This window comes from Anomaloglossus baeobatrachus, chromosome 2 (assembly GCF_048569485.1).
Source record: "Anomaloglossus baeobatrachus isolate aAnoBae1 chromosome 2, aAnoBae1.hap1, whole genome shotgun sequence".
In the NCBI taxonomy this organism is placed as follows: domain Eukaryota; kingdom Metazoa; phylum Chordata; class Amphibia; order Anura; family Aromobatidae; genus Anomaloglossus; species Anomaloglossus baeobatrachus.
This window is the reverse complement of record NC_134354.1, coordinates 273,494,660-273,513,267: the sequence shown is the minus strand read 5'-3', so window position 1 is coordinate 273,513,267 and position 18,608 is coordinate 273,494,660. Positions and strand designations below refer to the sequence as shown.

Here is an 18,608-nt window from a genome sequence, read left to right as displayed (position 1 = left end):
AATACAATGGAGTATATATCAATTCTCACTGTAATTTCCTATTTTCGCCACTTAATGGTAGTGTGCCCAAACTCACTACTACCTGTAATAAACACCTAGTTGTGTATCATATCCATATTATTATTATGGTATGGAGAAAGCCCTGTATGCATAACTAAGAGCAGTCAATAGTTTGTTATTGGCATATTCACAACCAACCATATGATCACAATTATAGTACAATACTGACCAAATTGCAGCAAGTCCGGATACCCCACCAGTCCCTACGCGCGTTTCACCTCTTCCTCAGGGGACGTATGGTGGACTGTGTGTAGGCCAGGTATATATAGTATGGGAAATTAGTTTAAACTAGGAGAGGATGGACTTCCTATAGACCCATGTGGGTAGTATCCAGCGTTACTATAGGGGAGGCCAGGTGTCAGTCAATATAACGGTGGAGCTCAAAGCACAGACAGCTGTGATCAGCACGTGCATAACATCCGATTGCTACGCCCCCTGACAACAACAAGCAACTCTCATGATACAACTTAACCAATGAGATGTCCTTAACAGGGCAGCGGGGAACGCTTTAACATAGACATCTGAGCCGCCAGTAAAAGAGGCAGTCAGCCCATCACAGCCGCGTCACAGGACGTGACGTATGTTGTTATGGCAAAGTCAGCCCATCACAACCGCGTCACAGGACGTGACATGTTGTTATGGCAACATCTGGCGTCTAAATGACGTATGTATGTCTCGGACGTAACTTCGTCCAAAACAGTTACAAACTTATGTTGTGAGGACGTGGTCACATGGGAACCAAGTGTCAGTCAATATGACGGCGGAACTCAAGACCAAACAGCTGTAGTCAGCACGTATATAACACCCAATAGCTGCACTCTCTGATAACAACAAACAACTCACGTGATATGGTTAATCCAATGAGATATCTTTGTCAAGGCAGCGGGGGACGCTCGGACGTGAACATCTGACTCGCCAGTGAGAGAGGCCAAATCAGCCCATCCCATCTACGTCACAAGATGTGACGTGTGTAGCTATGGCAACCTCAATAGTTTATTTGGCGTGGAATAACACATATATGTCTTGGACGTAATTACGGCCAAAGCAAGTATTAGCCCATATTACAAAGATGTGGTCACATGAGAGCCACGTATACTCCTATATATATCCAACGGATTACAGCGTCGCATACATGTCTCTAACTGTAGCCCAGTTAAACATCTACATGTTCCAGAGCCGCGCATGCGTCGCAACCATGACCACATAAGATCCTAAACGGGGCTACATATATGTGTTGAATATCCATTATGTTCTGTACAGATTATACACAATATATACACAATATACACAGCTATCTAAGGTTATCCTAATACCGCGAGGTGATTATCTAATCGCAATTTCGACCTATGCATAGACCAAGGCAACAGTGGTGGTACTACCTCACTGAGCGTCCTCAGGTAGCAGCAACACCTCATTGTGCCCATAAAGTTAAATGGCGTGGCAGCCCTAGGAGACTCCAGAACTACCTCCCCCACTCGGTCCAATTGACCGAGTGGGGAAGGCACGTCCAGACTCAACCACAGCTCCACGCACAACCTTAGTCACCCCCCCATATCCACAATGGAATAGCAATAACCACTTCAATTATGTTACTATGCCTATATACAATAGCAGATAATGCAATATAAATATGGTATGAAATTGCTGTTCTTGATGAAGAAAATTGTGTCCAATCCCTTAATTCACACCGGGTGCGGTTACTTCCTCATAATCCTGATTTAGTCATGATGTTGTAGATTGATCGGGTATCTATAAATCCTTAAACACAGAGATAGGGGAATTAATGCTTATTATTCCATATTTATTAACATAAATTACCAATCAATTCCATAATGCCCAACTCGATATCCGAAGAGGCCTACACATGTTATAAAATAAATAAAATCAACAATAAAATTAAACCCATACAACTTACAAAAAAGAACTAAATCCGAAATGCTCGTTTAATCCTGCAGGAGCAACCGTACCCAATGTATAAATCCACCTGCTTTCTAATTTACTTAAAACAGTGCCCAGATCACCTCTCAAATCAGTTTTTATTTGGTCAATAGCCTTGATTTTTAAAGAGGTAGGGTTAGAATTGTGGTGTAATTTATAGTGCCTCGGCAGAGTCTTGAGATGTTCTGTCTCCTGTGCCGTTTTGGATTTTTTCTATATCTCGTACATGTTCACGTACACGAATTTTTAATTCTCTGCTAGTGAGACCTATATAATATTTGCCACAACCACATTCTGCTTGATACACCACATTTTTAGATGAACAAGTCAAATGTGGTCTGATGACATATTCCTTTCCAAAGAATGTCTTGGATTTGACCATGTTGAGGCACCCCTTACACATCCCACAAGGGAAAAACCCAGGGGATAGTACTCTCTCTTTTCCCGTATGTCTTTGTCTGTCTCTTTGCCCGGCTGTCTCTTTGCCCGGCTGTCTCTTTGCCCGGCTGTCTCTTTGCCCGGCTGTCTCTTTGCCCGGCTGTCTCTTTGCCCGGCTGTCTCTTTCCAGGGCTGTCTTTTTCCAGGGCTGTCTTTTTCCAGGGCTGTCTTTTTCCAGGGCTGTCTTTTTCCAGGGCTGTCTTTTTCCAGGGCTGTCTTTTTCCAGGGCTGTCTTTTTCCAGTGCTGTCTCTTTCCGGGTCTGTCTCTTTGCCCGGCTGTCTCTTTCCAGGGCTGTCTTTTCCAGGGCTGTCTCTTTCCCCGTCTGTCTCTTTCCAGGGATTTCTCTCTCCAGGTTTGTCTTTTTCCACGTCTGTCTCTTTCTGTGTCTGTCTCTTTGTCTCTCTCTCTATCAGTCTCCTTACCAACATCTTATTACCTCACACATAAGCTTGTTATACTAACAGTTTTTTTGGTTCCAATAGCAACCACTGACAGTTGCTATTAATAGCCTGGCTGCAGCTCCCACCTCTATTCCGTTTAATGGAGGCAAGATTTTGTAGAGTAACTGTAAAGCGCAGGGTTACATTTTCTCGTCAGAACATAGTCTATGACTTTCACATGAGTCACATGAGTCGTCTGTGCAAAATTTCGTGATTGTAAATGTGACGCGGTACAAATTCCTTTAGCGGACATACACACATACATACACACACACATACATACACTGAGCTTTATATAATATCTATATATATAATTGCCTTATTCTGTCTGTCTGTCAGTCTGTCTGTCTGGCTCCAAAATTGTGTCCTTACGGTGACACAAAGCTGATTGGCCGCTGGGCTCGCCATGGCCCCGCCCCCCGCACGGATTGGCCGCTCGCCTAGGCTCCGCCCCCCACGGATTGGCCTCTCGCCCCGGCACCCTGCAGGCATTGGCAACTCACCCATGCCCCGCCCCCCTCACGCAATGCACGCTCGCTCTGGCCCCGCCCCCGCACGCATTCCCCGAACCGACCGACACGGAGCCACGACTCCCAGGTGAGCACTGTACCCCCGGGAGCCCACATCAGCGTACGTTGCCAACCCAGCCGACACATACCCTCGCATTGCTGGGGTTGCCGCCGTATGCTGGTGTGGGCTCCCGTGCGAACGGGGGATGGGATACGCTGGTAACCATGGTAGCATAGTTACCAGCGCATCAAGGTCCTGCAGCGGCGGAACATACATACACGCAAGCAAACATCAGATCACACTCACTCTCATACACACATCACATCGCATCCACACACTCGCAACATCCTGGGATATCGCTTGCTTCTCGGCGGCGATACTGTGCAGTGAACTTCCAGGACCTGCCGGAGGATCACATGGCCAGAAGCATGTGGTATCTCCGGATGTTGTGAGTGTGAGCGCGTATGTGCAATATCGTCAATGTGTGTGTGCGTGAGTGTATGCGATCGGGTGTGTGTGAGTGTATGCGATCGGGGGTGTGTGTGTGTGTGTGTATGCGATGAGATCTGTGTCGGCAGAGGAGCACGGCGTGCTGGAGGAGGCTGGGTGGAGAGAGGCTGATCCTGGGGAAGGCTGGGAGGGGGAGGCTGAGAGAAGAGAGGCTGATGCTGGGTGAGGCTGAGGCTGGGGTAGGCTGGGAGGAGAGAGGCTGATGCTAGGGACAGAAAAGGCTGATGCTGGGAGGAGAGAGGCTGATGCTGGGGACAGAAAAGGCTGATGCTGGGAGGAGAGAGGCTGATGATGGGGACAGAAAAGGCTGATGCTGGGAGGAGAGAGGCTGATGCTGCGGGCAGAGAGGCTGATGCTGGTGCAGCATGGGGGATGGAGCACGATGGGGAGTGCGCAGCATGGGGGATGGAGCACGTTTGGGAGTGCGCAGCATGGGGGATGGACCACGTTTGGGAGTGCGCAGCATGGGGGATGGAGCACGTTTGTTAGTGCGCAGCATGGCGGATGGACCACGTTTGGGAGTGCGCAGCATGGCGGATGGAGCACGTTTGGGAGTGCGCAGCATGGCGGATGGAGCACGTTTGGGAGTGCGCAGCATGGCGGATGGACCACGTTTGGGAGTGCGCAGCATGGCGGATGGAGCACGTTTGGGAGTGCGCAGCATGGCGGATGGAGCACGTTTGGGAGTGCGCAGCATGGCGGATGGAGCACGTTTGGGAGTGCGCAGCATAGTGGATGGAGCACGTTTGGGAGTGCGCAGCATGGCGGATGGAGCACGTTTGGGAGTGCGCAGCATGGCGGATGGAGCACAATTGGGAGTGCGCAGCATGGCGGATGGAGCACGTTTGGGAGTGCGCAGCATGGCGGATGGAGCACGTTTGGGAGTGCGCAGCATGGCGGATGGAGCACGTTTGGGAGTGCGCAGCATGGCGGATGGAGCACGTTTGGGAGTGCGCAGCATGGCGGATGGAGCACGTTTGGGAGTGCGCAGCATGGCGGATGGTGCACGTTTGGGAGTGCGCAGCATGGCGGATGGAGCACGTTTGGGAGTGCGCAGCATGGCGGATGGAGCACGTTTGGGAGTGCGCAGCATGGCGGATGGAGCACGTTTGGGAGTGCGCAGCATGGCGGATGGAGCACATTTGGGAGTGCGCAGCATGGCGGATGGACCACGTTTGGGAGTGCGCAGCATGGCGGATGGACCACGTTTGGGAGTGCGCAGCATGGCGGATGGAGCACGTTTGGGAGTGCGCAGCATGGCGGATGGAGCACGTTTGGGAGTGCGCAGCATGGCGGATGGAGCACGTTTGGGAGTGCGCAGCATGGCGGATGGAGCACGTTTGGGAGTGCGCAGCATGGCGGATGGAGCACGTTTGGGAGTGCGCAGCATGGCGGATGGAGCACGGTTGGCAGTGCGCAGCATGGCGGATGGTGCACGATGGGGAGTGCGCAGCATGGCGGATGGAGCACGTTGGGGAGTGCGCAGTATGGCGGATGGAGCACGTTGGGGAGTGCGCAGCATGGCGGATGGAGCACGATGGGGGTGCGCAGCATGGCGGATGGAGCACGTTTGGGAGTGCGCAGCATGGCGGATGGAGCACGTTTGGGAGTGCGCAGCATGGCGGATGGACCACGTTTGGGAGTGCGCAGCATGGCAGATGGAGCACGTTTGGGAGTGCGCAGCATGGCGGATGGAGCACGATAGGGAGTGCGCAGCATGGGGGATGGAGCACGATGGGGGGTGCGCAGCATGGGGGATGGAGCACGATGGGAGGTGCACACCTCCCCCCAACACACACACGCGCACTGCACAACACACACACACTGGGAACCACAAACACCGCCCTACACAGACACCCACACACACCGACAACTCTGCACACACACAACACCCAACACACAAACACCGCGGCATACATAAATATACGCACATACCGCACAACACACACATTGCACAAAACATACCTCCCCCAAAACACACCACACACACACAAACCGCGCAACACACACACACACACAACGCTACAGACACACAGCGCTCCACAAACAACGCAACACACATACAACACCGCTCTCACCCCCCGCCACACCCAGACAACACCCAGAACATGTACAGCCCCTACACAAACACTTGGTAAGTACACACAACAACATCTATATATATATAACAAAAATCATACATGGACTACACAATACGTAAATTCTAGAATACCCGATGCGCAGAATCGGGCCACCTTCTAGTATATATATATTTGTGTGTGTGTGTGTGTGTATATATATATATATATATATATATATATATATATGTATATATGTGCGTGTATGTATATATGTGTGTATATATATATATATATATATATAGTGTGTGTATGCATATGTGTGCGTGTATATATCATATATATATATATATATATATATATATATATTAGTCATATGAAAAAGTTTGGGCACCCCTATTAATGTTAACCTTTTTTCTTTATAACAATTTGGGGTTTTGCAACAGCTATTTCAGTTTCATATATCTAATAACTGATGGACTGAGTAATATTTCTGGATTGAAATGAGTATTATTGTACTAACAGAAAATGTGCTATCCGCATTTAAACAAAATTTGACCGGTGGAAAAGTATGGGCACCCTTTATCAATTTCTTGATTTGAACACTCCTAACTACTTTTTACTGACTTACTAAAGCACTAAATTGGTTTTGTAACCTCATTGAGCTTTGAACTTCATAGGCAGATGCATCCAATCATGAGAAAAGTTATTTAAGGTGGCCACTTGCAAGTTGTTCTCCTATTTGAATCTCCTATGAAGAGTGGCATCATGGGCTCCTCAAAACAACTCTCAAATGATCTGAAAACAAAGATTATTCAACATAGTTGTTCAGGGGAAGGATACAAAAAGTTGTCTCAGAGATTTAAACTGTCAGTTTCCACTGTGAGGAACATAGTAAGGAAATGGAAGAAAGAACACAGGTACAGTTCTTGTTAAGCCCAGAAGTGGCAGGCCAAGAAAAATATCAGAAAGGCAGAGAAGAAGAATGGTGAGCACAGTCAAGGACAATCCACAGACCACCTCCAAAGACCTGCAGCATCATCTTGCTGCAGATGGTGTCAATGTGCATCGGTTAACAATACAGCGCACTTTGCACAAGGAGCAGCTGTATGGGAGAGTAATGCGAAAGAAGCCGTTTCTGCAAGCACGCCACAAACGAGTCGCCTGAGGTATGCAAAAGCACATTTGGACAAGCCAGTTACATTTTGGAAGAAGGTCCTGTGGACTGATGAAACAAAGATTGAGTTGTTTGGTCATACAAAAAGGCGTTAAGCATGGAGGCAAAAAAACACGGCATTCCAAGAAAAGCACTTGCTACCCACAGTCAAATTTGGTGGAGGTTCCATGATGCTTTGGGGCTGTGTGGCCAATACCGGCATCGGGAATCCTGTTAAAGTTGAGGGTCGCATGGATTCAACTCAGTATCAGGAGATTCTTGACAATAATGTGCAAGAATCAGTGACAAAGTTGAAGTTACGCAGGGGATGGATATTTCAGCAAGACAATGATCCAAAGCACCGCTCCAAATCTACTCAGGCATTCATGCAGAGGAACAATTACAATGTTCTGGAATGGCCATCCCAGTCCCCAGACCTGAATATCATTGAACATCTGTGGGATGATTTGAAGCGTGCTCTCCATGCTCGGCGACCATCAAACTTAACTGAACTGGAATTGTTTTGTAAACAGGAATGGTCAAATATACCTTCATCCAGGATCCAGGAACTCATTAAAAGCTACAAGAAGCGACTAGAGGCTGTTATTTTTGCAAAAGGAGGATCTACAAAATATTAATGTCACTTTTATGTTGAGGTGCCCATACTTTTGCACCGGTCAAATTTTGTTTAAATGCGGATTGCAAATTTTCTGTTAGTACAATAAACCTCATTTCAATCCAGAAAGATTACTCAGTCCATCAGTTATTAGATATATGAAACTGAAATAGCTGTTGCAAAAACCCAAATTGTTATAAAGAAAAAAGGTTAACATTAATAGGGGTGCCCAAACTTTTTCATATGACTGTATACAGTACAGACCAAAAGTCTTCTCATTCAAAGAATTTTCTTTATTTTCATGACTCTAAAAATTGTAGATTCACATTGAAGACATCAAAACTATGAATGAAAACATGTGGAATGAAATGCGTAAAAAAGTGTGAAACAACTGAAAATATGTCTTATATTCTAGGTTCTTCAAAGTAGCCACCTTTTGTTTTGATTACTGCTTTGCACACTCATGGCATTCTCTTGATGAGCTTCAAGAGGTAGTCACCGGAAATGGTTTTCCAACAGTCTTGAAGGAGTTCTCAGAGATTCTTAGCACTTGTTGGCCATTTTGCCTTCACTCTGCAGTCCAGCTCACCTCTTGATTGGGTTCAGGTCTGGTGACTGTTGAGACCAGGTCATCTGGCGTAGCACCCCATCACTCTCCTTCTTAGTCAAATAGCCCTTACACAGCCTGGAGGTGTGTTTGGGGTCATTGTCCTGTTGAAAAATAAATGATGGTCCAACTAAACGCAAACCGGATGGAATAGCACGCCGCTGCAAGATGCTGTAGTAGGCATGCTGGTTTAGTATGCCTTCAATTTTCAATAAATCCCCAACAGTGTCACCAGCAAAGCACCCCCACACCATCACACCTCCTCCATGCTGCACGGTGGGAACCAGCCATGTAGATTCCATCCATTCACCTTTTCTACAAAAACATGGTGGTTGGATCCAAAGATCTCAAATTTGGACTCATCAGACCAAAGCACAGATTTCCATTGGTCTAATGTCCATTCCTTGTGTTCTTTAGCCCAAACAAGTCTCCTCTGCTTGTTGTCTGTTCTTAGCAGTGGTTTCCAAGCAGCTATTCCATGAAGGCCTGCTGCACAAAGTGTGTGTGTATGTATGTATGTATGTATATATATATATATATATATATATATATATATATATATATATATATATATATAAAATATATATATATAGAGAGAAAGAGATATATATATAAACCTACCATACACTCATTGTGTATAGCTCCATTATCACGGTAGGTGCTATATATAGTTTTCATTACACAGTATTCATTTGTCTATCAGGGACTGGGGCAGAATACTGACAGGGAATGAGTGTGCAGGGGGCGGGGCTAGACACATTCTGCCGGGCGGTGTCAGCTCTCACTGTGAGGTCAAGCATAGGGAGATATCAAGTTTGCTTCAGCTGCATGTAAATAAAGTGGGTTCAGAGAAAAAAAGTGATAATTCAAAATGAACAAAAGTTAGAAATATGGAGCATATAAGGTGTGTATCTGCGCCCTTACTAACCACCATAGAGAGCATGTGGATGCTGCAAGCAGTAACAAACACTCCTGCAAAGTGTCAAACAAGGAATAATATATAAGAGTAAAATCACTGCGCGGATGGCTGTCTTGCTGGGGTCAGATACAAAACAAATGAATTAACAAACAGTGGAGGACCTTAGAAGGTGTATCAAAGTAAACACATATATTTATCAGCAAAGGAAACACTCACTGTCACCATACGTAACCGGAGGTGCAAATCAAGCGGGCTCCATATTAAGGCTGGTTGCAAATTGTTCACTTGCAGGAATACAATTCCAGAACTGTGTCCGAGTGATCTCCAGTTACGGAGTGCTCAGTATAAAATAGATCTGCTTAAACTTGCGCCAACCTCGGTATGGCTCCTCGGTGTAGGGCACTGTGAGGGTCTTTCCCAACACAGTAGAGCGATCCCCCGGTCTGCTGGGCGCGATGCTGCTGCTGGACGCCTCGGCCGAGCCCTCCTGATTTGTTCCTCCGGTTACGTATGGTCACAGTGAGTGTTCCCTTGGCTAACAAATATGTTTACTTTGATACACCTCTCTAAGGTGCTCCACTGTTTAAGTCATTTGTTTTGTGTCTGACCCCAGCAGAAGAGCCATTAGAAATAAAATAAAAATAATAAAGGTGTGTTTTAAATGACAATACAGCATAGATTAGCTTAAGAAAAAAATAATTTGTGACTGGACAACTTCTTTACTTAATAACATTTGCCACATGTATACCTTACAGCAGTATCATTTTTTGTTAGGCAGTTAGAAGGGTTAAAATTTCAGCATCATTTCATTTTTGCAACAAAATTTACTAAACCAATTTTATAATAGACCCACATCACATTTGAAGTGACTTTGAGGTCCTGTGTACAGTAATTACCCAGAAGTGACAATTCAATTTAAAAACTGCACCCCTCAAAGTACCCAAAACCACATCCAGGAAACGTTATTATAGAGGTGGATCACCCCTTTTAATTATTGGCCACATCGATATTATGTTGAGAAATAGGTTTCTCTCAAATAACTTGTGTTGCCAATAGTGCCTGTGAGTGGCGCTATTGCCTGCATGATTCATGACATAATTGTACATCATCTTGCGGAAGCCCCTTCCCGATCATGACGTAAAGTTATATCAAATGTTGTGAAGTGGTTAATATATGTGCTTTTTCTAATAAATATCATATCAATGTTCTCATTTTCTACATTTGAGCTCCGTGCACTTTTTTGTGAATTTGAGGTAATTGTGTTAAACCCTAGACCAAATATTAATAAAGAGTGTATTTTTCAGCAGCCACATACACACCATTATACTAACTATGACTCATTGACTTTTTATGAATAAGTATATTGGGTATGCTACAATCTGAGCAAAGATGCTTGTGACAGATTTTGACGTTGGTGAGCTGAGAGTATCCTCTATTGTATATAAAGGAATTGTAATTTTGTCTGTAATGATAATGAGATTGCTGGAAAGTCATCTGTATAGGACAGGAAGCTTAATACTAGCACAGTATTAGCCTTAGCAGCTAGTGTGTTTAGTTTTTTTAGTTAAATATAGATAGTGATATGGTAAATAGAGAACCTATACAGTTTTTCAAATTAAATTTTAACATAAAAACTGATTTAAGCAATAGGTCAATTTGTTCTAACACATTGTCTTTTAGCTTCAAATTTACTAAGCATATAAAACAAGATTAATTTGTATTAAATATTGCTTGCTTGTACTCATAGCTAGTGTCATTCCACAGCAAATTCAATAAGAGTAACAATCTTCTAATGGTGCAGATCACAATCACGTGATCTTGTTATGTGTGTGTAAATTTGAACCCTGCAGTTTCAACATCAATACTGATTTATCATATCTTTATCCTAATAACTAGAAGGTGGCCCGATTCTAACGCATCGGGTATTCTAGAATTTACGTATTGTGTAGTTAATGTATGATTTTTGTTATATATATATATATATATATATATATATATATATATATAAATGTATATTTATATAGATGTTGTGTGTAGTTACCAAGTGTTTGCGTAGGGCGCTGTAAATGTTCTGGGTGTTGTCTGGGTGTGGGGGTGTGTGAGAGCGGTGTTGTATGTGTGTTGCGTTGTGTGTGTTGCGTTGTTTGTGGAGCGCTGTGTGTCTGCAGCATTGTGTGTGTGTGGTGCTGTGTGTGTTGCGCGGTTTGTGTGGGTGTGGAGTGCGTGTGTGTGCTTTGGGGGAGGTATGTTTTGTGCAGTGTGTGTTGCGCGGTATGTGCGTATATTTATGTATGCTGTGGTGTGTGTGTGTGTTGGGTGTTGTGTGTGCGCGGCGTTGTCTGTGTGTGTGTGGGTGTCTTTGTAGGGCGGTGTTTGTGGTTCCCAGTGTGTGTGTGGTGTGTTGTGCGGTGCGCGTGTGGCGATGTGTGTGTGTGTTTTGGGGGGAGGTGTGCACCCCCATCGTGCTCCATCCCCAATGCTGCGCACCCCCCATCGTGCTCCATACCCCATGCTGCGCACCCCCATTGTGCTCCATCCCCCATGCTGCGCACCCCCCATCATGCTCCTTCCCCCATGCTGCGCATCCCCATCGTGCTCCATCCCCCATTCTGCGCACCCCCCATTGTGCTCCATCCCCCATGCTGCGCACCCCCATCGTGCTCCATCCCCCATGCTCTGCACCCCCCATCGTGCTCCATCCCCCATGCTGCGCACCCCCATTGTGCTCCATCCCCCATACTGCGCACCCCCCATCGTGTTCCATCCCCCATGCTGCGCACCCCCCATCGTGCTTCATCCCCCGTGCTGCGCACCCCCCATCATGCTCCATCCCCCATGCTGCGCACCCCCTATTGTACTCCAACCCCCATGCTGCGCACCCCCTATCGTGCTCCACTCCCCATGCTGCGCACCCCCCATCGTGCTCCATCCCCCATGCTGCGCACCCCCCATCGTGCTCCATCCGACATGCTGCGCACCCCCCATCGTGCTCCATCCGACATGCTGCGCACCCCCCATCGTGCTCCATCCCCCATGCTGCGCACCCCCCATCGTGCTCCATCCGACATGCTGCGCACCCCCCATCGTGCTCCATCCGACATGCTGCGCACCCCCCATCGTGCTCCATCCCCCATGCTGCGCACCCCCCATCATGCTCCATCCCCCATGCTGCGCACCCCCTATTGTACTCCAACCCTCATGCTGCGCACCCCCTATCGTGCTCCATTCCCCATGCTGCACACCCCCCATCGTGCTCCATCCCCCATGCTGCGCACCCCCCATCGTGCTCCATCCGACATGCTGCGCACCCCCCATCGTGCTCCATCCGACATGCTGCGCACCCCCCATCGTGCTCCATCCCCCATGCTGCGCACCCCCATTGTGCTCCATCCCCCATACTGCGCACCCCCCATCGTGTTCCATCCCCCATGCTGCGCACCGCCCATCGTGTTCCATCCCCCATGCTGCGCACCCCCCATCGTGCTTCATCCCCCGTGCTGCGCACCCCCCATCGTGCTCCATCCCCCATGCTGCGCACCCCCCATCATGCTCCATCCCCCATGCTGCGCACCCCCTATTGTACTCCAACCCCCATGCTGCGCACCCCCTATCGTGCTCTATTCCCCATGCTGCGCACCCCCCATCGTGCTCCATCCCTCATGCTGCGCACCCCCCATCGTGCTCCATCCGACATGCTGCGCACCCCCCATCGTGCTCCATCCGACATGCTGCGCACCCCCCATCGTGCTCCATCCCCCATACTGCGCACCCCCCATCGTGCTCCATCCCCCATGCTGGGGCCGCCGGGGGCGGGTCCAAGCGTGGCAACGTGTGCCGGGGGCGGGGCTGAGCGGGCGAGGCATCAGCGTATGCCGGCTCCCTGCACATGTGTACCGGGAGCCGGTGTACGCTGGTAACCATGATACACATCGGGTAACTAAGGGAAGCGCTTCCTATAGTTACGCGATGTGTATCATGGTTACCAGCGTACACCGGCTCCGTCACGATCCTAGCATCGCAAGGTTATGTCCGCCGGGGGCGGGGCCGAGTGTGCCAACGTGTGGCGGGGGCGAGCGGGCGAGGCGTCAGCGTATGCCGGCTCCCTGCACATGTGTACCGGGAGCCAGTGTACGCTGGAGCTGGCGATGCGTGCGGAGGGCCGGGGCGGACGGCTAATCCATGCGGGGGGCGGGGCCAGGCCGAGGCGAGCGGCCAATCCGTGGGGGGGGGGCCAGGCCGAGCCCAGCGGCCAATTTGACAGTTGTTACTCTAACGACACTGTCACGGTGACACAATGTCACGGTGACACAATTTTGGAGCAAGACAGACAGACAGATTAAGGCAATTATATATATATATATAGATGATCTAGAAGTTCACTATTTCTATTAAAGGGGTTTACCCACAAAGTATATTTTAACTAATAGACCTTGGATTAATAATAGGTCTGGATGTGTTAAACAATATTCCCGTGCTGTGATACTGTATAGTGTTATTTGCTTTGTCTGATCATGTAGAGCTGCTCCCAGTTCATGGTCGGCACATACCACAATTCCTGGATTGGAAAGGAAGCAAAAGTCACTTATGTTAAGTGAGTAAACAGACAAACAGCAGCGGCTCGCAGCTGCTACTTTCTCAGGTAAAAAAAAACCGCCATGCCGGTTTTATCATAGGAGTGAGTGTGCCTGCTGCGTCTCCAGCCCTCTGAGCTCATCATAAATCAAGTCAGTGACTTATCACAGAATTGATTTGTTGATGTTGAAGCAGCAGAAATACTCCTGTGATAAAACAGACAGGCAGGGGAATGTGTTCTTTCACACATACAGCTGTGAACTCCTACAGTGTCGTCTGTTTTCTCACTTATCCTAAGTGACTTATGCTTCCCTCCTGCAGCTGCTGTATGTGTTGACCATAAGGCTACATTCACATGACCTTTCCATTTTTGCGGTCCGCAAAAAATGGTCAGTTTTTTTCACGGATACATCCGTGTGACATCCGTTCTGTTCCGTATGCGGTTCGTGTGTCATCCGTGTGTCTTCTGTTTTTTTTGCGGACGGCAAAAAACGGAAGCAGCTACAAAGATAAATAGATGGTTAGATATAGAGCTGGGTAGATAGATACAGAGAGAGGGATTGAATAATGAATGAATAGATAGATGAGAAAGACATATATAATGTCCTACCCCCCTGCATATTGTAAGCTGGCACCCTTTAGTGACTTTCATGTGGCACTAAAGGGTGCTTAGCCTTATATTTAGCTAATAAATAAATGATTTAAAAAAAAAAAAGACGACGTGAGGTCCCCCCTATCTTTTGTAGCTAGCTAGGGTAAAGCAGACGGCGGCAGACCACAGCTGGCAGCTTCATCTTGGCTGGTAATCAAAAACAGAGGGCACCCCACACTGTTTTTTAAATTAAATAAATAATTTAAAACACGGGGTCCCCCCCAAATTGGATCACCAGCCAAGGTAAAACGGACAGCTGGGGTCTGGTATTCTCAGACTAGGGAGGACCACTGTTATTGGACACTCCCCAGCCTAAAAATAGCAGGCTACAGCCGCCCCAGAAGTGGCGCATCCATTAGATGTGCCAATCCTGGCGCTTTTTCCCAACTCATCCCGTTGCCCTGGTGCGGTGGCAAACAGGGTGATATATGGGGTTGATGCCAGATGTGTAATGTCACCTGGCATCAAGCCCTGGGGTTAGTGATGTCACGCGTCTATCATATACCCGACATCACCAACCCAGTCAGTAATAATAAAAAAAAAATAGACAACAAAAAAAGTTTTACTTGAAAAAACACTCCCCAAAACATTCCCTCTTTCACCAATTTATTGAAAAGAACAATCAAATCCGGGTCCGGCGTAATCCAATAAGGGGGTCCCACGACGATCCAGACCATAGTCACTGTCCCAGTCAATGAAGAACAGAATGTTCCCCATTGGTTGGAAGAGCAGTGCAGTGACCTGAGCTAACATCAGTAGGTCAGCCCAGGTCACTGCAGGGGATGGTGAGCGCTGCTGTCAGGAGGTTGGATGAGATCATTACCTGCTGTGATGACCTGCTGTGACGATCTCCTGCAAACCTGACGTCAGCGCTGTCACTGACTTCTATGCCCACCGCGTTCTCAGCAGTATCGCGGGAGCCCGTGACGTCACCACTAGTGACAGTCTCGGGCCGCCCGCGAGACTTGATGTGAGAACGCGGCGGGCATAGAAGGCAGTGACAGATCTGACGTCAGGAGTGCCAGAGATCGTCACAGCAGGTAATGATCTCATCCAACCTCCTGACAGCAGCGCTAGTCATCCTCGCGGCTGCACGCACTGCAGTGTGAGAAGCTGCTGATACTGCAGTGCGGGCAGACACTGGCATACTGCAGTGCGGGCAGCTGCGTGGCTGGAGCGGGACACAGACTGCAGGGGCACCCGACTGAGGTCACACGGAAGTGCTTCTGTGTGGCTTCCAGGGATTTTGCAGGCCCATTGACTTGTATTGAGTCATGGTCCGTTATTACGGAACAGAATAGGACATGTTCCATAATAACGGAACGGACATACGGCATCCGATGTGTTTTTTTGTAGGATCGGATGCACGCGGAGGTTTTTCCGTGTGCCGTCTGATCCTACACAAAAGTCATTGAAAAGATGGTCCTTTCCATAGGTCCACAAAAAAACAGGAACTGACCAGGACAGACGGAACGGTCATGTGAATGAGCCCTAAACTAGAGCATTTGTGCATGTTTGAATGTCGGACACCGCAAATAACACGGGAAGATTTTTAGTAACATGTTACTGCTCCACGATCTGTTGATTTAAAATGTACTTTGTTTCTTTGGACAATCCCTTTTAAGTCCTGCTTAAAATTTCTTAATCAACTGGGCAACTCAAAATGCTTGTCTTTATAAAAATATTCACTCCAGTTCCCTCTTTAGATATATTAAAGTGGTTGTTTAACCCCTTAACGACCGCGGGCAGTAATATTACGTCCTAGCGGTCATAGTGTTACTGCCCGCGGTCTGCTGCAGCAATCGGCGCACATCTCAGCTGTTTTTCACAACTGAGATGTGTGCCTGCTAGGCATGAGCAAAATCGTTATCTGCCCGTGCCGTTTAACTCCTTAAATAGCGCTGTCAATATGTGACAGCGCCATTATAGTGGCATCGGTGGTAAACATTTACTTACCGGCCGATACAGGAAGTCACGTGATCACGTGACTTCCGGTGGTTCTCATGGTAGTACAGGGTAATGTGATGACTCCTGTAGCTCTCATGACTCACTTTCAGTTTCACCCGGCCGAGAGCTGAGTGAGACATGAAACGAGTATATCTGCTCCTCTCAGCTCTGTAGCTGTGATCAGCAGATAGGGCAGAGCGATAGGATTGCTGATCCATATAGTCCCCTAGAGAAACTAGTAAAATAAAAAAAAAAAAGTTTTAAAAAATAAAATGACAGATCTATCAAAATATGAAGTCAATTAATCTGATCGGTAAACGGCACAGTGGCAAAAAAAAATCTAAACACCAAAATTACGTTTTTGGTCACCACAAAATTTACGCTAAATGCAATAAGAGGCAATCAAAACGTAGCATCTGTGCAAAAATACTATTAAAAACGTCAGCCTGAGACACAAAAAATAAGCCGTCACTGAGCCATAGACCCCGAAAAATGAGAACGCTACGGGTCACAGAATATGGCGTAAAACGTGTCACTTTTTTCGGACAAATTGCTGATTATTTTTAACCTCTTAGATAAAAGTAAACCTATATATGTTTGGCGTCTACGAACTCGCACTGACCTCAGGCATCACACGCATACATCAGTTAACTATATACTGAACACAGTGAATAAAATATCTCAAAAACAATAGTGCTATCGCACTTTTTTTCCAATTTTTCCGCATTTGGAATTTTGTTGCAGTTTTCCAGTACAGTATATGGTAAAACAAATGGTTTCATTTCAAAGTACTGCAAAAAATGAGCCCTCACATAACCATATTGCTTGAAAAATAATAAGGTTACGTGTCTCGGAAGAAGAATGGCAAAAAAAACCCTGAAAGCGAAAAATCAGCCGGGGTTAAATGTATAAAACAATTTAAAGAAATACCTATCCCCACCCACACAGATTCCAGTGGGTTGCACTACAGCAAGTGCATGGTTAGGTCCTTTTTACCATGTTGTATTCACTCTACCCATGACTTGATGTTCACCAAACTGTCCATGTATCCTCCTAGTGTCAGAAGCATTCTGATGAATGTGGCCAGAAAAACCTCTTGGGCCACTGAATTATCTTCAAAATACATTACGTTATGTTGACGAAATTACTAGACCTGTGAATACTTACTGGAGTATTTAATTTATTGAAATCTCTTTTTTTTTTTTTTTCTAGGTCACCACTGCAAAATAACAAATCTTCTAGCTGGAGAAGCCGTGCTGGTCTACAGCAAATTTAAACTGGCATAGTTTACTGAAGGTTATTCTAATGTTAAATAATATTTAGCTACATTGTATACAATGTATCTGTGCAGAAAACGTTAAAGTTTAAAGTTGGTTGTTCTGTTATAAAACATTGGATTCTTATACATAATACAGATTATGTAATTTAAAGGGAATCTGACAGCAGGTTTTTGCTATCTCAGAGCACCGTGATGTAGTGACAGAGACCCTGATTCCAGCAATGTGTCACTTACAAGGCTGTATTTAGCCATTTCAATACAATCAGTGTTTTATCAGCAGGAGATTACCCTACAGGGCAGCTGGCCTGGACCTGTTAATTCAATCATACCCATAGCACTGATTAGCAGTTTTCTGTTGCTGTACATTGTACACAGGAATCTGCAACGGATTACATGGTCCTCAATATCTGAGCTCTGCTATGTCTGTAATAGAGAAAACCATGATTCTATGAAACCTGCCGCACCTAGGAAACTAAGTGATACATTGCTGGAATCAGGGTCTCTGTCCCTACCTCATGCTGCTGTCAAATCATATAGCAAGAACTTGCTGACAGATTCCCGTTAGTGTAACCATGCAAATAATGTTAATATTGTTCTGAAAAAAAGTTTTATATTTGTAAATTTGTAATGTACAAATAAAAGTAGTTGTAATGTTTTTTTGTTCTTATTTTCTCTAACGTACCCTGCAATGAATCTCCACAACCCACCTATGCGTACGTGTGTGTTTGAACATACAGGGCTTATACAATGGAAGGGAAAAGCAAACCACTTGTTAGAATGTAATCCAAAAGAAATGAATTATTAGAATACGCCATTGATGTTCTCCCACTCTTAGGCAAAAAGGGACACATGAACCATACAGTGATGACACGCTGATGGGGACACATGAACCAAAGAGTGATGACA

The 18,608-nt window shown here is 46.6% G+C and overlaps 1 protein-coding gene across 5 annotated transcripts in view; it reads left to right on the top strand.

Moving 5' to 3' along the window:
- The window catches only part of LOC142289838 (centromere protein C-like), a 246,824-nt gene extending 228,478 nt beyond the window's left edge, over nt 1-18,346 (top strand). For all 5 annotated transcript variants that reach the window (XM_075333780.1, XM_075333776.1, XM_075333777.1 and 2 more), the window contains one exon: nt 17,636-18,346. In XM_075333780.1, coding sequence (XP_075189895.1) covers nt 17,636-17,709 — 74 coding nt within the window. In that variant the 3' untranslated portion in view covers nt 17,710-18,346. The remainder of the gene's footprint in view (nt 1-17,635) is intronic.
- Nucleotides 18,347-18,608: the final 262 nt, after the last annotated feature.